General features: G+C 50.6%; 2 protein-coding genes across 2 annotated transcripts; one reads left to right on the forward strand and one right to left on the reverse strand.

The window, feature by feature from the left end:
- Positions 1-737: 737 nt before the first annotated feature.
- On the forward strand, positions 738-7,465 carry myl13 (myosin, light chain 13). Its single transcript, XM_080521533.1, has 5 exons — positions 738-910; positions 3,070-3,097; positions 3,289-3,438; positions 4,277-4,450; positions 5,259-7,465. Exons 1-5 carry the CDS (start codon positions 791-793, stop codon positions 5,363-5,365), a joined length of 579 nt encoding a protein of 192 aa, XP_080377659.1. The 5' UTR covers positions 738-790; the 3' UTR covers positions 5,366-7,465.
- A 4,547-nt stretch (positions 7,466-12,012) lies between these two features.
- On the reverse strand, positions 12,013-19,149 carry LOC308148102 (corticotropin-releasing factor receptor 2; the record flags this gene model as incomplete). The annotated part of the gene is made up of 10 exons (XM_080521534.1): positions 12,013-12,234; positions 12,867-12,908; positions 13,447-13,582; positions 14,552-14,637; positions 14,756-14,828; positions 15,396-15,456; positions 15,929-16,082; positions 16,188-16,305; positions 18,457-18,572; positions 19,064-19,149. Coding segments are annotated over 10 exons (1,013 nt in total), but the record flags the coding sequence as incomplete, so codon positions are not given.
- Positions 19,150-21,539: the final 2,390 nt, after the last annotated feature.

The raw sequence follows: 21,539 nt of genomic DNA on the forward strand, positions 1-21,539 counted from the left end.
GATGGAGGATGGATGAGGATGATGGAGGATGGAGGGTGGAGGATGATGGAGGGTGGAGGAGGATGGAGGATGATGGAGGGTGGAGGAGGATGATGGAGGGTGGAGGATGATGGAGGGTGACGGAGGACTGGTGAGCTCAGGTCCATATTGTTCCTCTGACAGTGAAGGTGAACGATCATTAAACGGATACAGAGCATTCGTTTGGCCACGCCCCCTTCAGGGCGCTCCACCCCCGGACGGCGCTCCGCCTCCACCCACAACCGCCTCACAAACCACCAAAGCTCAACAAGCTTGTTTCGATGGTGACGGAGGCTCGGTGGAGCTCCAGACCGACGGCTAATCACCGGCCATTAGTGTTCATCACGCCGCTCTAGGCTCCGCCCCCTTCACTCTGCAATCATCATCAACATCATCATCAGCGTCCCCTCCCCCGTGATCAGCAGCCGCTCTGCAGCGGGGGCAAGGTCACACACACACACACACACACACACACACACACACACACACACACACACACACACACACACACACACACACACACACACACACACACACACACACACACACACACACACACACACACACACACACACACACACTTAAATAGATCAAAAAGCCTCTCCTTTTATAGTGCTCACAGTGTTGAGGGTGAGGGTGGAGGGGGGGGTGGGGGTGGAGGTGGAGGGGGGGGGGGGGGTGGGGGTGTCACCTGGACGGTGGATAAAGGGGCCACGACCTCTGCAGCAGTGTCCTCGTCTTCCCGTCCTCGTCTTCGTCGCTCCACCTCCTGATGGCGCCGAAGAAGAAAGAGGAGCCCAAACCTGCTGCACCTGCGGCCCCCGGACCCCCCGGACCCCCCGAGGCCCCCGACCCCCCCAGGGTCCTGGACTTCGACCCGGCTTCTGTGACGGTAAAGGAACCTGCATGAACGTAGACACACCGGGAGGACACTGTGTGTGTGTGTGTGTGAGTGTGTGAGAGTGAGTGAGTGTGTGTGTGTGTGTGTGTGTGTGTGAGAGTGTGTGTGTGTGTGTGTGAGTGTAATGAGTGTGTGAGTGTGAGAGTGTGTGTGTGTGTGTGTGAGTGTGTGTGTAATGAGTGTGTGAGTGTGAGAGAGTGTGTGTGTGTGTGAGTGTGTGTGTGAGTGTGAGAGAGTGTGTGTGTGTGAGTGTGTGTGTAATGTGTGTGTGTGAGAGTGTGAGTGTGTGTGTAATGTGTGTGTGTGAGTGTGAGTGTGTGAGTGTGTGTGAGAGTGTGTGTGAGTGTGTGTGTGAGTGTGTGTGAGAGTGTGTGTGAGTGTGAGTGTGTGTGTAATGTGTGTGTGTGAGTGTGTGTGAGTGTGAGTGTGTGTAATGAGTGTGTGTGTGAGTGTGAGAGAGTGTGTGTGTGTGAGAGTGTGTGTGAGTGTGTGTGTAATGTGTGTGTGTGAGAGTGTGAGTGTGAGTGTGTGTGTGTGTGTAATGTGTGTGTGTGAGTGTGTGTGAGAGTGAGTGTGTGTGTAATGTGTGTGTGTGAGTGTGTGTGTGAGTGTGTGTGTGTGAGTGTGTGTGAGTGTGAGTGTGTGTGTAATGTGTGTGTGTGAGTGTGTGTGAGTGTGAGTGTGTGTGTAATGTGTGTGTGTGAGTGTGTGTGAGAGTGTGTGTGAGTGTGTGTGTAATGTGTGTGTGTGAGTGTGTGTGTGTGTAATGTGTGTGTGTGAGTGTGTGTGAGTGTGTGTGTAATGTGTGTGTGTGAGTGTGTGTGAGTGTGAGTGTGTGTGTAATATGTGTGTGTGTATGTGTGTGTGTGTGTCAGCAGCACAGCAGCAGAACCAGAGCCTCTAGTGGTTGAAGTCCAGAACTGCAGATCTTGAAATGATGTTTATTTTCTTTCTACCATAAAACCCAGACTGAGCCAGAACCTGGTTCTGGTCTAGAACGTGGAGAACCTTCCAGGCAGGCTCTGGTCTAGAACGTGGAGAACCTTCCAGGCAGGTTCTGGTCTAGAACGTGGAGAACCTTCCAGGCAGGTTCTGGTCTAGAACGTGGAGAACCTTCCAGGCAGGTTCTGGTCTAGAACGTGGAGAACCTTCCAGGCAGGTTCTGGTCTAGAACGTGGAGAACCTTCCAGGCAGGCTCATTGAGGTTCCAGACTAATATATATAAGAAAAGAACCCAGAAAGCAGGATGACGTCTTCAGACGTGGAGGTTCTATAAATAACAGGGTTCCAGTGGGTCTGCCGGGTCCAGGAGGAGAACCTGATCCTGCTGACAGCAGAAACCCCCTCCTGGACCGACGGACCGCGGTTCTAACCACGGACCACCCAGACCCTGGAACCTCTGATAATTACAGCTTCTCACATTTCTACATAGTTTGATAAAGTCTGAGGCTCATGGAGGAAACAGTGAGGACTCCACCCCCCCTACACCCCCCCCCCCCCCCCACACCCCCCCTACACCCCCCCCCCCCCCCCACACCCCCCCTACACCCCCCCGCCCCCCCCCCCCCCCCCCCCCCACACACACAACCCCCCACTTAACCACTGGTAACTCAACCAGTGTAAATCAACAGTCAATGAAAACGTTCTCGAGGTTCTAGAGCAGCAGAGGTTCTTTGTTTCCAGAATGAAAAGCAGAGACTGAAAGTGGACGTTCCTCCTCTTCTTCTTCTTCCTACTCCTCCTCTTCCTCTTTGTCTTCCTCCTCCTCCTCCTCCTCCTCCTTTGTCTTCCTTCTCTTCCTCCTCCTCCTCTTCTTCCTCCTCCTCTTCTTCCTCCTCTTTGTCTTCCTCATCTTCCTCCTCTTATTCTTCCTCATCTTCTTCTTCCTCCTACTCCTCCTCTTCCTCTTTGTCTTCCTCCTCCTCCTCCTCCTCCTCCTTTGTCTTCCTCCTCTTCCTCCTCCTCCTCTTCTTCCTCCTCTTCGTCTTCCTCCTCTTTGTCTTCCTCATCTTCCTCCTCTTATTCTTCCTCATCTTCTTCTTCCTCCTCCTCCTCCTCTTCTTCTTCCTCCTCCTCCTCCTCCTCCTCTTCCTCCTCTTCCTCCTCCTCGACTGTAACAATGATTTATTCTGTTGTTCTTTGTTTTCCAGCTGGAGTTCAGCCCCGAGCAGATTGAAGGTGAGTTGTCATGACGACCGTCGGTTCTTTACAGCTGGAGGAGGCTGTGGTTCTCCGGTGGTCTGAGAGAGAACCTTCAGGGACCTGCTGTGGTTCTCCGGTGGTTCTGAGAGAGAACCTTCAGGGACCTGCTGTGGTTCTCCTGTCCTCCTTCAGGAGAACCACCTTAAAGAACCGTGTTCTGCCTCCAGACTTCAGAGACGCGTTCCAGCTGTTTGACCGGACGCCGGCCAGCGAGATGAAGATCTCGTCCTCCCAGTGTGGAGACCTGATCCGGGCCCTGGGACAGAACCCCACCAACGCTCAGGTCCTCTACGTCCTGGGGAGGCCCAAGGCCGAAGGTCAGTGGACGGGGAGGGACAGGGGACGGGGTGGGACAGTGGACAGAGTGGGTCAGTGGACAGTGGATGGGGAGGGACAGGGGACAGGGTGGGTCAGTGGACAGAGTGGGTCAGTGGACGGGGAGGGACAGGGGACGGGGTGGGTCAGTGGACAGTGGATGGGGAGGGACAGGGGACAGGGTGGGTCAGTGGACAGAGTGGGTCAGTGGACGGGGAGGGACAGGGGACGGGGTGGGTCAGTGGACAGAGTGGGTCACTGGACAGTGGACGGGGAGGGACAGGGGACGGGGTGGGGCAGTGGACAGGGTGGGTCAGTGGACAGTGGACGGGGTGGGACTGTGGACATAGTGGGACAGTAAGTGGGGTGGGACAGTGGACGGGGCGGGACAGGGGACAGAGTGGGACAGTGGACAGGGTGGTATTGTGGACAGGGTGGGACAATAGACCGGGTGGGACAATAGACCGGATGGGACTGTGGACAGGGTGGGACAGTGGACATAGTGGGTCAGTGGACGGAGTGGGAGAGTAGATGGGGTGGGACAGTGGACAGAGTGGGTCAGTGGACAGTGGATAGGGTGGGACAGTGGACAAGGTGGGATTGAGAACAGAGTGGGACAGTGGACGGGGTGGGACTGTGGACAGGGTGGGTCAGTGGACAGAGTGGGTCAGTGGACAGTGGACGGGGAGGGACAGGGGACAGGGTGGGATTGTGGACAGGGTGGGACAATAGACCGGGTGGGACAGTGGACAGAGTGGGAGAGTAGATGGGGTGGGACTGTGGACATTGTGGGACAATGGACAGGTGGACGTCCCAGCACCTCCCGTCCGTCCCCCTCAGACATGCAGACCAGGATGCTGGACTTCCAGGACTTCCTCCCGATGCACCAACACGTCTGCTCGTCCCGGGACGGAGGGACGTTTGAGGACTTCCTGGAGGGACTGAGGGTCTTTGACAAGGAGGGCAACGGCACCGTGATGGGGGCGGAGCTACGTCACGTCCTCGCCACTCTGGGTGAGTGTTTAGCAGCTGGCTGACGGAGGCGTGTGACGGAGGTGTGTGATGGAGGTGTGTGATGGAGGTGTGACGGAGGTGTGTGGCGGAGGTGTAACGGAGGTGTGTGATGGAGGCGTGTGACGGAGGTGTGTGATGGAGGTGTGTGATGGAGGTGTGTGGCGGAGGTGTGTGATGGAGGTGTAACGGAGGTGTGTGATGGAGGCGTGTGACGGAGGTGTGTGATGGAGGCGTGTGACGGAGGTGTGTGATGGAGGTGTAACGGAGGTGTGTGATGGAGGCGTGTGACGGAGGTGTGTGATGGAGGTGTGTGACGGAGGTGTGTGATGGAGGTGTGTGATGGAGGCGTGTGACGGAGGTGTGTGATGGAGGTGTGATGGAGGTGTGTGATGGAGGCGTGTGACGGAGGTGTGTGATGGAAGTGTGACGGAGGTGTGTGATGGAGGTGTGTGATGGAGGTGTGACGGAGGTGTGTGATGGAGGTGTGTGGCGGAGGTGTGACAGAGGTGTGTGATGGAGGCGTGTGACGGAGGTTTGTGACAGAGGTGTGTGATGGTTTGTGATGGAGGTGTGTGACGGAGGTTTGTGACGAAGGTTTGTGATGGATGTTTATGACGGAGGTGGTGTGTGACAGAGGTGTGTGATGGAGGTGTGACGGAGGTGTGACGGAGGTGTGTGACGGAGGTGTGTGACGAAGGTTTGTGATGGATGTTTATGACGGAGGTGGTGTGTGACGGAGGTGTGTGATGGATGTTTATGATGGAGATGGTGTGTGACGGAGGTGTGTGACGGAGGTGTGTGGCTGCAGGAGAGAAGATGACGGAGGAGGAGGTGGAGCTCCTGATGCAGAACCAGGAAGACGCCAACGGCTGCATCAACTACGAGGCCTTCGTCAAATACCTGATGTCCTCCTGAAGCCTGGCCGCCAGGGGGCGGAGCCTCGCCTCCAGGGGGCGGGGCCTCGTCACCAGGGGGCGGGGCCTCACTGTGCTTCACCAGTTCAGTCTGTGTTTTGGTTTGAAATTTTCTGTTTCCAGCAAATAAAAGTTGTCTAGAGCCACAAAACACGTTTCATGATGGGAAATAAAGGAAAGGTAGCTTTAAGCTCCGCCTCCTCCTGGTTCCTGTCGCTTCTCCACCTCCTCCTGGTTCCTGTCGCTTCTCCACCTCCTCCTGGTTCCTGTCACTTCTCCACCTCCTCCTGGTTTCTGTCACTTCTCCACCTCCTCCTGGTTTCTGTCGCTTCTCCACCTCCTCCTGGTTCCTGTCGCTTCTCCACCTCCTCCTGGTTCCTGTCGCTTCTCCACCTCCTCCTGGTTTCTGTCACTTCTCCACCTCCTTTTCAGCTTTTCTTCAGGTTGATTTTCAGCTTAAGCTTCAGTAGAAACTAGGAGGTGCCCAGCCACCACCTGGGTACAAGTACAGGTACAAGTACGGGTACAAGTACAGGTACAAGTACGGGTACAAGTACGGGTACAAGTACAGGTACAAGTACGGGTACAAGTACAGGTACAAGTACGGGTACAAGTACGGGTACAAGTACAGGTACAAGTACGGGTACAAGTACGGGTACAAGGGAAAACCTTCACCAATAAAAAAAAAAGTTAAAAAGAAAAAAATGAGTTTTTAACTGCATGCCGTAGAATGCAGAAGAACGAAGTAGAACCCAGTAGAATGCAGTAGAACTCAGGAGAACACAGTAGAATGCAGGAGAACGCAGTAGAACTCAGGAGAACTCAGTAGAACACAGTAGAACTCAGGAGAACTCAGTAGAACACAGTAGAACTCAGGAGAACGCAGTAGAATGCAGGAGAACGCAGTAGAACTCAGGAGAACACAGTAGAACTCAGGAGTACACAGTAGAATGCAGGAGAACGCAGTAGAACTCAGGAGAACACAGTAGAACTCAGGAGTACACAGTAGAACTCAGGAGAACACAGTAGAATGCAGGAGAACGCAGTAGAACTCAGGAGAACACAGTAGAACTCAGGAGAACACAGTAGAATGCAGGAGAACACAGGAGAACGCAGTAGAACTCAGAACACAGGAGAACACAGTAGACTGCAGGAGAACTCAGGAGAACACAGTAGAACTCAGGAGTACACAGTAGAACTCAGGAGTACACAGTAGAACTCAGGAGAACACAGTAGACCTCAGGAGTACACAGTAGAACTCAGGAGAACACAGTAGAATGCAGGAGAACGCAGTAGAACTCAGGAGAACTCAGGAGAACACAGTAGAACTCAGGAGAACACAGTAGAATGCAGGAGAACACAGGAGAACGCAGTAGAACTCAGGACACAGGAGAACACAGTAGACTGCAGGAGAACTCAGGAGAACACAGTAGAACTCAGGAGTACACAGTAGAACTCAGGAAAACGCAGTAGAACTCAGTAGAACACAGTAGGACGCAGTAGAACGCAGGAGAACCCAGTAGAACCCAGTAGAACTGCCAGCAGGTGTCGCTGCTTCAAAAAGCCTCGCAGGTTTAATGATGAAGGTGAAAAGAAGCTTCAGAACAGACTTGAGCTTTTGTCACGTGTGACGTCACGTCCGCAAGCAGGAAGCAACCGTAGAGAGTCAGAACTAAATGATTGGACATGATTTCACTATAAATGACGACGGATGGACAGAATCTGTCCGTGAAAAGAAGAAAAAACAACCTCGACGTTGATTTTCGACATTTTCAGTCCAGAAGGTTAAATCCCGTTCCATGGCGCGACACTGACATCTGCTGTCGGACGCGTGCAACTGCAGTTCGTTCGCGGGGGGGGTTGACGACGCAAAGCATTGTGGGTAATTCCTTCACTGCACGTGACGTAACGCTGGAAGGGCCTGTGACGATTTATGTTTAAAAAAAATGCACATACGGACTGAATTAGTAGAAACCAGAGGAGCGACGTTATTGTTTATGTGTTTAACTTTACTTCCGCCATGTTTTCGTGAAGTTTAACCTTTGTTTTTGTTGCGTTTTATCACTTTATTAAAAAAAAATAAAAAGTTTAAATCACTAGACGCCTGTTAGTATTTGTGACGTTTTCTTTCTTCACTGGCTCAAATAGAGAAGAATAAAACTCTTTATACCTGAATAAAGCGGACACACACACTCACCTGAGAGGCTTTCACACGTGATGACTCTTCAACCAAACCGGAAGGAGGAAGAGGAGCACTTCCGCCGTTCCCCCAGCAGGGGGCAGTGTGCATCAAGAAAAGATCCGGTTTCAGAACAAACGAGCTCCTCTGGGACGATTCTCTTTATTTCGGGATTAATTAAAAGTCTTTCAAAGAAATAATTTTTCACTGTGTCTGATTGACTGATTTTTCTTTTTAATATTATTTTGATAAAGACTTTTATATTTTCCTTCTTTTATGAGTTCATGTTCTTCAAAAGTGGAACATTAACAACCCTGGACCTTTTTCCACAGGAGTAGAAAATGTAGAATAAGACTTTAAATGAGGATGTTTTCCACTGCCAGAGATTATTAATCTCATCCTGGCTGAATAAAGAAATGGATGAAATGAAATGATAAAAGTCTCCAGACAGAAGAGGAAGCAGGTCCTCGGAGGGAAACGGAAATACTTCAGAATAAAGTCAAATAAAGAGAATAAATCCCTGCTGACTTTATGCTCAAGCTCTGAAAACAGTTCAGCCGCCGGGTCGTTAATCCCACAACCTCCGTGATGACGCTGCTGCTCCCTGAAGCTCCGCCCCCTTCAGCTGCTCCACGGAAACGTCTTCTGGAGTCCAGATTAATTCAGCCCGTTAATCTCTTCGAAAAAAAAAAGTTTTTTCAGATTCGTTGTTCCTCTTGGTGCAGCCGGTGAAGAGTTCTGGTACTGTGGAGCAGGATTACGGCTGTGGAGCAGGATTAGAGCTGTGGAGCAGGAATAGAACTGTGGAGCAGGATTAGAGCTGTGGAGCAGGATTACAGCTGTGGAGCAGGATTAGAACTGTGGAGCAGGATTAGAGCTGTGGAGCTGGATTAGAGCTGTGGAGCTGGATTATGGCTGGGGAGCTGGATTATGGCTGTGGAGCAGGATTAAGGCTGTGGAGCTGGATTACAGCTGTGGAGCTGGATTAGAGCTGTGGAGCTGGATTAAAGCTGTGGAGGAGGATTACGGCTGTGGAGCTGGATTATGGCTGTGGAGCAGGATTATGGCTGTGGAGCTGGATTAGAGCTGTGGAGTTGGATTACGGCTGTGGAGGAGGATTACAGATGTGGAGCTGGATTATGGCTGTGGAGCAGGAATACGGCTGTGGAGCTGGATTAGAGCTGTGGAGCAGGATTACAGCTGTGGAGCAGGACTAGAACTGTGGAGCAGGATTAGAGTTGTGGAGCTGGATTAGAGCTGTGGAGCTGGATTATGGCTGGGGAGCTGGATTATGGCTGTGGAGCTGGATTACAGCTGTGGAGCTGGATTAGAGCTGTGGAGCTGGATTATGGCTGTGGAGCTGGATTAAAGCTGTGGAGGAGGACTACGGCTGTGGAGCTGGATTATGGCTGTGGAGCAGGATTATGGCTGTGGAGCTGGATTAGAGCTGTGGAGTTGGATTACGGCTGTGGAGGAGGATTACAGATGTGGAGCTGGATTATGGCTGTGGAGCAGGATTATGGCTGTGGAGCTGGATTAGAGCTGTGGAGTTGGATTACGGCTGTGGAGCAGGATTATGGCTGTGGAGCTGGATTAGAGCTGTGGAGTTGGATTACGGCTGTGGAGGAGGATTACAGATGTGGAGCTGGATTACAAGTGTGGAGCTGGATTACGGCCGTGGAGCTGGATTAGAGCTGTGGAGCAGGATTAGAGCTGTGGAGCTGGATTACGGCTGTGGAGCTGGATTACGGCTGTGGAGCTGGATTTGAGCTGTGGAGCTGGATTAGAGCTGTGGAGCTGGATTCTGGCTGGGGAGCTGGATTCTGGCTGTGGAGCAGGATTAGCGCTGTGGAGCTGGATTAGAGCTGTGGAGCTGGATTCTGGCTGTGGAGCAGGATTACGGCTGTGGAGCTGGATTACAGCTGTGGAGCTGGATTAGAGCTGTGGAGCTGGATTATGGCTGTGGAGCTGGATTAGAGCTGTGGAGTTGGATTACGGCTGTGGAGGAGGATTACAGATGTGGAGCTGGATTACAAGTGTGGAGCTGGATTACGGCCGTGGAGCTGGATTAGAGCTGTGGAGCAGGATTAGCGCTGTGGAGCTGGATTAGAGCTGTGGAGCTGGATTACGGCTGTGGAGCTGGATTAGAGCTGTGGAGCAGGATTAGCGCTGTGGAGCTGGATTAGAGCTGTGGAGCAGGATTAGCGCTGTGGAGCTGGATTAGAGCTGTGGAGCAGGATTGGCGCTGTGGAACTGGATTAGAACTGTGGAGCTGGATTGTAGTTGAGGAGCTGGATTAGAGCTGTGGAGCTGGATTATACCTGAGGAGCTGGATTAGAGTTGTGGAGCTGGGTTACGGCTGTGGAGCAGGATTAGAGCTGTGGAGCTGGATTACAACTGTGGAGCTGGATTACAACTGTGGAGCTGGATTACGGCTGTGGAGCAGAGGGCAGTTACACTGGGGGCAATAATCCAGAATAATCCCGGTTGCAGGGCAGGAGGTGTTTCTCTCTCCTGCCAGCGATCAGAAACTCAGATTATCCAACAAGCCGCTCATTGTTTGCGGACATTTAATCCCGCGGCTGCAGTTTCTGCTCCATTTCCCCGCCACCGTTCATCCGTTCATCCATTCATCCGTTCATCCGTTCATCCGTTCATCCGCCCGCCAGCGACTCGTCCTGGATGTGGTTCTCGGAGCAGTGAGTCACTAATCGGCCAATCAGGCGTCTCGTCAGCGGAGCAACAAACAGAGACGCTCCAGACGCCTTTAATCCTCCCGGATTAGAACCGTCACCTTTAATCTTTCATCACCGACGATATTAAACATCTTTTACATCTGATATCAAAACAGCAGATCAATAAATCAATAAATCAATCAGATCAATCAATCAATAACTAAAAACATACAGACAGGAATGAGAACAAGAACGACTCGTTTAGAAAAAATATAAATATGACGGCAGAAATATCTGATGTAAATAATCATTGACATTCAAACACACACACACACACACACACACACACACACACACACACACACACACACACACACACACACACACACACACACACACACACACACACACACACACACACACACACACAGGAAGCAGCAGTCTCTCACATTCACCACGTCACCTCAGATAATCACTCGTTAGTCTGGCTTCTATCAAACCTGATGAGGATGAGGATGAGGATGAGGATGAGGATGAGGATGATGATGATGATGAGGATGAGGATGATGATGATGATATTCTGGCGTCTGGCAGCAACCTGGTGAAACAGACCAGAGGATGGAGCTCAGGAGGCGTCTGTTGTATCTGACTGTATTAATCTGAATTAATCTGTATTAATCTATATCTGACTGTATTAATCTGTATTAATCTGTATCTGACTGCATTAATCTGTATCTGACTATTAATCTGTATTAATCTGTATCTGACTATATTAATCTTTATCTGACTGCATTCATCTGTATCTGACTGTATTAATCTATATTAATCTGTATCTGACTATTAATCTGTATTAATCTGTATCTGACTATATTAATCTTTATCTGACTGTATTAATCTGTATCTGACTGCATTCATCTGTATCTGACTGTATTAATCTATATTAATCTGTATCTGACTGCATTCATCTGTATCTGACTATTAATCTATATTAATCTGTATTAATCTGTATCTGACTGTATTAATCTATATTAATCTGTATCTGACCATTAATGTGTATTAATGTGTGTCTGACTGTATTAATCTGTATTAATCTGTATCTGACTGTATTAATCTATATTAATCTGTATCTGACTGCATTAATCTGTATCTGACTATTAATCTGTATGAATCTGTCTGACTGTATTAATCTGTATCTGACTGTATTAATCTGTATCTGACTATTAATCTATATTAATCTGTATTAATCTGTATCTGACTGCATTAATCTGTATCTGACTATTAATCTGTATGAATCTGTCTGACTGTATTAATCTGTATCTGACTGTATTAATCTGTATCTGACTATTAATCTATATTAATCTGTATTAATCTGTATCTGACTGCATTAATCTGTATCTGACTATTAATCTATATTAATCTGTATTAATCTGTATCTGACTGTATTAATCTATATTAATCTGTGTTAATCTGTATCTGACTATTAATCTGTATTAATCTGTATCTGACTGTATTAATCTGTGTCTGACTGTATTAATCTGTATTAATCTGTATCCGACTGTATCTGACTGTGTCAGTTTCCATGTGTATCCATGTGTCCTCGGTTCTCTAGCATCTGTTCCGTTGTGTCCAGTTGTAACGAGTTGTTTTTGTCCGTAGACGGTTGTATAACAGCTGTTCCTGGTTGTTCCTGGTTGTTCCTGGTTGTTCCTGGTTGTTCCTGGTTGTTCCTGGTTGTTCCTGGTTGTATCAGTTAGTATCCGGCTGTATCCGTCTGTAGACGGTTGTATGAGTTAGTATCCAGTTAGTATCCGGCTGTATCCAGTTGTATCCAGATGTGTCCGGTTGTATCCGTCGGTGCTGGCGGTCTTGCTGGCCTCACAGCGCGGTGGTCTGCTTGCCGCTGTGGAAGCTGAGCCTGGTGGGGGACGTGGGGATGGACATGGCTCTGGTCACTCGCACTCGGAGGGCGTGGTGGTCCTGCCAGCGGTGCCACCGCTTCCTCACCGCAGACCGCACCTGGACCAGGGGGGCGGAGCTTAGACCTAACCTGAACCATGGGGGCGGAGCCTAGACCTCACCTGAACCATGGGGGTGGAGCCTAGACTTCATCTTAACCATGGGGGCGGGGCTTAGACCTCACCTGAACCATGGGGGCGGAGCATAGACCTCACCTGAACCATGGGGGCGGAGCCTAGACCTCACCTGAGTCCAGCAGCTCGTCAAGTACTCGCCTTTAAGATGTTGACTCAAATTCACAACTACTAAATTAATACAGTCGGTCTACAGTCAGTCGGTCTCGTTGGTTGAAGTCAGTCTACAGTGGGTCTACAGTCAGTCTACAGTGGGTCTACAGTCTGTCTACAGTCAGTCGGTCTCGTTGGTTGAAGTCAGTCTACAGTGGGTCTACAGTCAGTCTACAGTCAGTCTACAGTGTGTCTACAGTGGGTCTACAGTCAGTTACAGTGGGTCTACAGTCAGTCTACCGTGGGTCTACAGTGTGTCTACAGTCTGTCTACAGTCAGTCAGTCTCGTTGGTTGAAGTCAGTCTACAGTGGGTCTACAGTCAGTCTACAGTGGGTCTACAGTCAGTCTACAGTGGGTCTACCGTGGGTCTACAGTGGGTCTACAGTCAGTCTACAGTGACTCACCTCTCCGTTGAGAAAGCAGTAGAACACGGAGACGAAGAAACCCTGAAGAGAAACAGAGACGGAAGATTAATGAGAAACACATGAGAACCTCAACCTGGTGACCCTTCACCATTTCACCACTTCACCACTTAACCACTTCATCACTTCACCACTTCATTGCTTCACCACTTCATCACTTCATTGCTTCACCACTTCACCGCTTCACCACTTCATCACTTCATTGCTTCACCACTTCATCGTTTCACCACTTCACCACTTCACCAGTTCATCACTTCATTGCTTCATCAGTTCACCAATTCATCACTTCACCACTTCACCAGTTCATCACTTCATTGCTTCATCAGTTCACCAATTCATCACTTCACCACTTCACCACTTCACCAGTTCAGCACTTCATCCTCACCACACAGAGCTCAGTCCCTCCAGATCATCGTTCCTCCATCAACCAACAACACAAACACCTGAATTATTAACTGCGTCCCTCTAAACCAGCCTTCTGCTCTGCAGCACCCCCCCTCACCCTCTCACCCCCCCTCACCCTCTCACCCCCCTCACCCTCTCACCCCCCCCCCCCCCTCACCTGGAAGGACTGCAGGAAGGAGTTAAAGTAGATGAAGACGATCTGAGCGACGTCGTCTTCTCCAGGATTGACAAAGAACAACATGTAGGTGATTCCCAGGAGGGGGAGGAGGACCAGGGTGGCCTTCACCGCCTTCCTGCTCACACACACACACACACACACACACACACACACACACACACACACACACACACACACACACACACACACACACACACACACACACACACACACACAGTCTCAGTACATATTCTCCTGGACTTGGTACTTTTATTTTGACAGTCACTGTAATAACCATCCAACCTGGTGGTTACCTTCAACAATAAAAGTCGGGTTATGTGATTGGCTGGGTGTATTTATTAGTGTGTGTGTGTGTGTGTGTGTGTGTGTGTGTGTGTGTGTGTGTGTGTGTGTGTGTGTGTCACAATATTCCAGACCTCCTGCAGTGCCTCATTATCTTCCACTCATTTCTTCTTAATCTATAACAACCTGGGTATTAATAATTGTACTGAAAGTAACAGCAGACGGTCGACAACCTTTTTCTTTATTGTTTTATTGTTTTAATGTTTTAATGTTTTATATTCTAATGTTTTATATTCTAATGTTTTATATTCTAATGTTTTATATTCTAATGTTTTATATTCTAATGTTTTATATTCTAATGTACTGCAGGAACCTCGACTCCCTGAAGCCGTGAAGCTTTTGTCTTTATTTCATGTCGCTGCTCCTTTGAAGTAAACTGGATTAGTTTGTACACACACACACACACACACACACACACACACACACACACACACACACACACACACACACACACACACACACACACACACACACACACACACACACACACACACACACACACACACACACACACACACACACACACACACACACACACACACACACACACACACGCACACACGAAGCGATGACTCATCCCAGCGGCTGTTTGAAGCTCAGGAGGATTAATTCAGGTCATAGTGAAGCAGAGCCGCTGCTCCAGGTTAAACTAATGGGAAGAACTGGACTGGACTCACCTGGACTGGACTCACCTGGACTCACCTGTACTGGACTCACCTGTACTGGACTCACCTGGACTCACCTGTACTGGATGGTCTCTGACGTGGTCGAGGCTCGTAGTTTGGTCATGAGGATCCTGACGATGTTAAAGAGGAAAACAAAGTTTATCTGCAAGGAGAAGAAGGACAGGATGAGCTGTGGGAGAACACACACACACACACACACACACACACACACACACACACACACACACACACACACACACACACACACACACAGGGTGTACCAGCAGGACCAGGATCACGGGGCCCTGGTAGATGTAGTCCATGAACTTCCCGGGTTCTTTACCAAACCAACATCTGGACGAACGGAGAGAAAGAAGAGGTTGAGAGTCGTTCTGGAGCGAGTCGTTCTGGAGCGAGTCATTCTGGGGCGAGTTGTTCTGGGGCGAGTCGTTCTGGAGCGAGTCATTCTGGAGCGAGTCGTTCTAGAGCGAGTCGTTCTGGAGCGAGTCGTTCTAGAGCGAGTCGTTCTGGGGCGAGTCGTTCTGGGGCGAGTCGTTCTGGGGCGAGTCGTTCTGGGGCGAGTCGTTCTGGGGCGAGTCGTTCTGGGGCGAGTCGTTCTGGGGCGAGTCGTTCTGGGGCGAGTCGTTCTGGGGCGAGTCGTTCGGGAGCGAGTCGTTCTGGGGCGAGTCGTTCTGGGGCGAGTCGTTCGGGAGCGAGTCGCTCTGGAGGGAGTCGCTGTGGAGCGAGTCGTTCTGGGGCGAGTCTTTCTGGGGCGAGTCGTTCTGGGGCGAGCCGTTCTGGGGCGAGTCGTTCTGGGGCGAGTCGTTCTGGGGCGAGTCGTTCGGGAGCGAGTCGTTCGGGAGCGAGTCGCTCTGGAGGGAGTCGCTGTGGAGCGAGTCGTTCTGCTGCGGTTCTACTCACTGCTCGTTCTCGTAGTACAGCTTCCCTACGGCCCAGGCTATGATGATGGGGCAGGGGATACCTGGAGAGAACACACACACACACACACACACACACACACACACACACACACACACACACACACACACACACACACACTGCTTCACTAAAGGGCTCACACACCAGCGATGCTACATGCTACATGCTAAAGAATTTCAGGCTCACACACCAGCGACGCTACATGCTACAGGCTACATGCTAAAGAGTTTCAGGCTCACACACCAGCGACGCTACATGCTACAGGCTACATGCTAAAGAGTTTCAGGCTCACACACCAGCGATGCTACATGCTACATGCTAAACGTGACCAAAGTGGACGCAGCCTGACGGAGGACGTTCACAGCGACGCGCGCCGTTTGCGCATCGTTTACACACGGAGTGGAAATGTGTCTTTGTGGCAACTGTTACGTACTTGTGTCGGTACTCGAGCATCAGCAAGTGGCTAGAGGCGAACACTTGTACTTGTACTTGTACTTGTGAGCGACGGTACTCACACCAGCCGATGAAGAGGAAGACCCACTTCCTCAGCTTGTCGGTGGAGTAGGTCATGACGATGGCGGTGTGCAGGTAGCAGCCCTCCACGAACATCCAGAAGAAGTTGGTGACCACGAAGTAGTTGTAGACGGTGGTGATCAGACGACACCACGGCTGCAGGGACAAGAGCGGCCGGGGGGTTGGTGGTAGCCGGGGGGGCGGGGGGGTAGGGGGGTGGGGGTGGGGGTGGGGTAGGGGGGGGGGGGGGGGGTCCGGCACCTCGTTGCTCTCGTGGATGTTGTGGTCGATGAGCTGCAGCAGGAACCACATGAGGTTCCTCAGGATGAAGGTGGTGATGAGGTTCCAGTGGATCACGTTCCGGAGGCACCGGATGCTCCTGGAACACGAGACAGGAAGCTCAGTGGAAACAGGAAGTCACGGTGGAAACAGGAAGTCACAGGGGAAACAGGAAGTCACATTGGAAACAGGAAGTCACAGTGGAAAAAAGAAGTCACAGTGGAAACAGGAAGTCACAGTGGAAAAAAGAAGTCACAGTGGAAACAGGAAGTCACAGTGGAAACAGGAAGTCACAGGGGAAACAGGAAGTTACAGTGGAAACAGGAACTCAGTGGAAACAGGAAGTCATAGTGGAAACAGGTAGTGACAGTGGAAACAGGAAGTCACAGTGGAAACAGGAAGTCACAGTGGAAACAGGAAGTCACAGGGGGAAACAGGAAGTCACATTGGAAACAGGAAGTCACAGGGGGAAACAGGAAGTCACATTGGAAACAGGAAGTCACAGGGGAAACAGGAAGTTACAGTGGAAACAGGAACTCAGTGGAAACAGGAAGTCATAGTGGAAACAGGTAGTGACAGTGGAAACAGGAAGTCACAGTGGAAACAGGAAGTCACAGGGGAAACAGGAATTCACAGGGGAAACAGGAAGTCACAGTGGAAACAGGTAGTGACAGTGGAAACAGGAAGTCACAGTGGAAACAGGAAGTCACAGTGGAAACAGGAAGTCACAGGGAAACAGGAAGTCATAGTGGAAACAGGTAGTGACAGTGGAAACAGGAAGTCACAGGGAAACAGGAAGTCACAGGGAAACAGGAAGTCACAGTGGAAACAGGAAGTGACAATGGAAATAGGAAGTCACAGGGGAAACAGGAAGTCACAGTGGAAACAGGAAGTCACAGGGGAAACAGGAAGTCACAGGGGAAACAGGAAGTTACAGTGGAAACAGGAACTCAGTGGAAACAGGAAGTCATAGTGGAAACAGGTAGTGACAGTGGAAACAGGAAGTCACAGTGGAAACAGGAAGTCACAGGGGAAACAGGAAGTCACAGTGGAAACAGGTAGTGACAGTGGAAACAGGAAGTCACAGTGGAAACAGGAAGTCACAGTGGAAACAGGAAGTCACAGGGAAACAGGAAGTCATAGTGGAAACAAGTAGTGACAGTGGAAACAGGAAGTCACAGGGAAACAGGAAGTCACAGGGAAACAGGAAGTCACAGGGGAAACAGGAAGTCACATTGGAAACAGGAAGTCACAGTGGAAAAAAGAAGTCACAGTGGAAACAGGAAGTCACAGTGGAAAAAAGAAGTCACAGTGGAAACAGGAAGTCACAGTGGAAAAAAGAAGTCACAGTGGAAACAGGAAGTCACAGTGGAAAAAAGAAGTCACAGTGGAAACAGGAAGTCACAGTGGAAACAGGAAGTCACAGTGGAAAAAAGAAGTCACAGTGGAAACAGGAAGTCACAGTGGAAACAGGAAGTCACAGTGGAAAAAAGAAGTCACAGTGGAAACAGGAAGTCACAGTGGAAAAAAGAAGTCACAGTGGAAACAGGAAGTCACAGTGGAAACAGGAAGTCACAGAGGAAACAGGAAGTGACAGGGGGAAACAGGAAGTCACAGTGGAAACAGGAAGTCACAGGGGAAACAGGAAGTCACAGTGGAAACAGGAAGTCACAGGGGAAACAGGAAGTCACAGTGGAAACAGGAAGTCACAGTGGAAACAGGAAGTCATAGTGGAAACAGGTAGTGACAGTGGAAACAGGAAGTCACAGGGAAACAGGAAGTCACAGGGAAACAGGAAGTCACAGTGGAAACAGGAAGTGACAATGGAAACAGGAAGTCACAGGGGAAACAGGAAGTCACAGTGGAAACAGGAAGTGACAGGGGGAAACAGGAACTCAGTGGAAACAGGAAGTCATAGTGGAAACAGGTAGTGACAGTGGAAACAGGAAGTCAGTGGAAACAGGAAATCACAGTGGTAGTCACACACACACGCACGCGCACACACGCGCACACACACACACACACACACACACACACACACACACACACGCACACACGCGCACACACACACACACACACACACACACACACACACACACACACACACACACACACACACACACACACACACACACACACACACACACACACACACACGCACACACGCGCACACACACACACACACACACACACACACACACACACACACACACACACACACACACACACACACACACACACACACACACACAGGACTTGCCGTAGGCAGAGGAAGAGGAGGAAGGCGAGGACGAGCGCCGCCACGGAGAAGCAGTGACCCAGGTAGTTGATGATCAGAGCCACCTTGTAGTGGACGGGATACTTCCTCTGTGGACGGAACCAACGGAACCGTTAGTGGAACGTCTGGGGGAGGAGCCCCCGTGAGAAGTGGGCGGAGCCACACTGAAGCGCTGCCGCACTTCAGTGAGAAGCCGTCAATATTTTCCTGCACAAAGTGTGAAATGAAGCTCGGGTCGCTTCTCGCCGTTCGGTTCTGATTACGATCTAGAACGCGGCGGAACGCGGCGGAACGCCAGCGTCTCTCGGGACTCGTCCTGGAGGGCGAGCGTGACTCAGAACGTGAAACGAACGAGGCCGCGGCGCCGTCTGTTCTCCCTGGTTTTCCCGCCCGCGGCCTCACGGCGGCTCGTTGCACAAGATCGTCGCCGGCAGGAAGTAGAGACGGCGAAGGGGAACCCAGCTGGGACACACACACACACACACACACACACACACACCAGTGTGTGTGTGTGTGTGTGTGTGTGTGTGTGTGAGTGTGTGTGTGTGTGTGTGTGTGTGTGCCGCGTCGCCTCGCTCACCTTCTCCTCCAGAATCGGTTCACAGTTGGAATAGTTGCTCCTGGAGGCCCAGCTGCCGTCGTCCAGACACTCCCTGTAGGCGCTTCCTGCAGCAGGAAGTGACACGGGGGGGACAGGAAGTCACAGCAGGAAGTGACGGGGGGGGGGGGGGGCAGGAAGTCCCAGCAGGAAGTGGCACGGGGGGACAGGAAGTCACAGCAGGAAGTTACAAGGGGGAACAGGAAGTGACAGGGGAAACAGGAAGTCACAGTAGGAAGTCACAGTGGAAACAGGAAGTGACAGTGGAAATAGGAAGTCACATTGGAAACAGGAAGTGACAGTGGAAACAGGAAGTCACATTGGAAACAGGAAGTCACAGTGGAAATAGGAAGTCACATTGGAAACAGGAAGTCACAGTGGAAAAAGGAAGTGACAGGGGAAACAGGAAGTGACAGGGGAACCAGGAAGTGACAGGGGAAACAGGAAGTGACAGGGGAAATAGGAAGTCACAGTGGAAACAGGAAGTGACAGGGGAAACAGGAAGTCACAGGGGAAACAGGAAGTCACAGGGGAAACAGGAAGTCAAAGTGGAAGCAGGAAGTCAAAGTGGAAACAGGAAGTGACAGGGGAAACAGGAAGTGATGGGGGAAACAGGAAGTCACAGGGGAAACAGGAAGTCAAGGGGAAATTGGAAGTGCCAGGGGAAACAGGAAGTGACAGGGGGAAACCGGAAGTGACAGGGGAAACGGGAAGTGACAGGGGGAAACAGGAAGTCACAGTGGAAACAGGAAGTCACAGTGGAAACAGGAAGTCACAGTGGAAACAGGAAGTGACAGGGAGGAACAGGAAGTCACATTGGAAACAGGAAGTGATAGGGGGAAACAGGAAGTCACAGTGGAAACAGGAAGTGACAGGGGGAAACAGGAAGTCACAGTGGAAACAGGAAGTGACCGGGAGAAACAGGAAGTCACATTGGAAGCAGGAAGTGACAGGGGGAAACAGGAAGTCACAGTGGAAACAGGAAGTGACAGGGAGAAACAGGAAGTCACATTGGAAACAGGAAGTGACAGGGGGAAACAGGAAGTCACAGGGCTGCTGGTGACACACATTAAGCAGGAGTGATTCAACTCGGCGGAGTCTTCGTCAACACGGCGAGGAAGGTGAACCGTCTCCAGAATACCAACACACACATTTCTATTCAAGGCAGAAACTCAACCTGTGACTTCATTTGAATTTAATTTAAATTTAATTTAAATTTCTGTAATGACCAGCTTCCGTAATCTTCTTCTATTCAATACCTCATTTTAAACTTCCTGCCTGTTCTGAACCTTTATCTCTCCTGATGGAGGAGGAGGAGGAGGAGGAGGAGGAGGAGGAGGAAGAGGAGGAGGAGGAGGAAGAGGAGGAGGAGGAGGAGGAGGAAGAGGAGCACGGCTCTTCTAATTCATTTTTATGACTGAAGCTCGTGTTTTTATTTCTCTGATGAATTTTATTCTCAGTCGTATTAAAAGACTTACATGAAGTCATAATAGTGAATTTTATAAAACAGCCAACAAATAACTTTTTCAACTTCATTCGTCTTGATTTTCACTAATTTCGTGAAGCTACGAAGCTACGAAGCTATGGAGCTATGGAGCTATGGCGCTATGGCGGTTTGGCGCTATGGCGGTTTGGCGCTATGGCAGTTTGGCACTATGGCGGTATGACGCTATGGCGGTTTGGCGCTATGGCGGTATGACGCTATGGCAGTTTGGCGCTATGGCGGTTTGGCGCTTTGGCGCTATGGCGCTTTGGCGCTATGGCGGTTTGGCATTATGGCGGTTTGGTGCTATGGCGCTATGGCGGTTTGGCGCTATGGCGGTTTGGCGCTATGGCGGTTTGGCACTATGGCGGTTTGGTGCTATGGCGGTATGGCGGTATGGCGCTATGGCGAGCAGCCTGGCAGGAAGACGTGGCGAAGAGGAAACTTTGTTTGACATCAGGAGGCGTTTTGTTGTTTCATCAGGAGGAAAAATCCTTGAAAACAAGCTCCCGGGAGTCTTCTGGGATTACCCACAATGCTTTGCGTCGGGAGGCGTCCCAATCCTCCAATGTTTGTGCGACGCTGAGAAATCGAAGTGCGAGAAGCTTCAGCTTGTTTCAGTCCCTGAAGGCCGGCGGAGGATCGAACGACTCGCTGGAGGAGCTTGTTCATCGATCAGCTGCCGGCCGCACTGCAGCTGCACTACAGTGAAGAACCACACTACAGTGAAGAGCCACACTACAATGAAGAACCTACACTAGCGTGAAGAACCTACACTAGCGTGAAGAGCCCACCCTATAGTGATGAACCCATCCTATAGTGAAGGCCTTACACTACAGTGAAAAGCCTACACTACAGTGAAGAATCTACACTACAGTGAAGAGCCTAAACTACAGTGAAGAGCTCACACTACAGTGAAGAGCTCACCCTACAGTAAAGAACCTACACTAGCGTGAAGAGCCCACACTACAGTGA

The sequence above is a fragment of the Blennius ocellaris genome (assembly GCF_963422515.1).
Source record: "Blennius ocellaris genome assembly, contig: SCAFFOLD_236, whole genome shotgun sequence".
Lineage (NCBI taxonomy): Eukaryota > Metazoa > Chordata > Actinopteri > Blenniiformes > Blenniidae > Blennius > Blennius ocellaris.

What these genes read in the sequence shown, in the direction of transcription:
- myl13 (XM_080521533.1), top strand. Translation starts at nt 791, where the DNA reads ATGGCGCCGAAGAAGAAAGAGGAGCCCAAACCTGCTGCACCTGCGGCC. An exon ending in TCGACCCGGCTTCTGTGACG is followed by an intron (nt 911 to 3,069) that starts GTAAAGGAACCT and finishes TTTGTTTTCCAG; the next exon opens with CTGGAGTTCAGCCCCGAGCA. An exon ending in CAGCCCCGAGCAGATTGAAG is followed by an intron (nt 3,098 to 3,288) that starts GTGAGTTGTCAT and finishes TTCTGCCTCCAG; the next exon opens with ACTTCAGAGACGCGTTCCAG.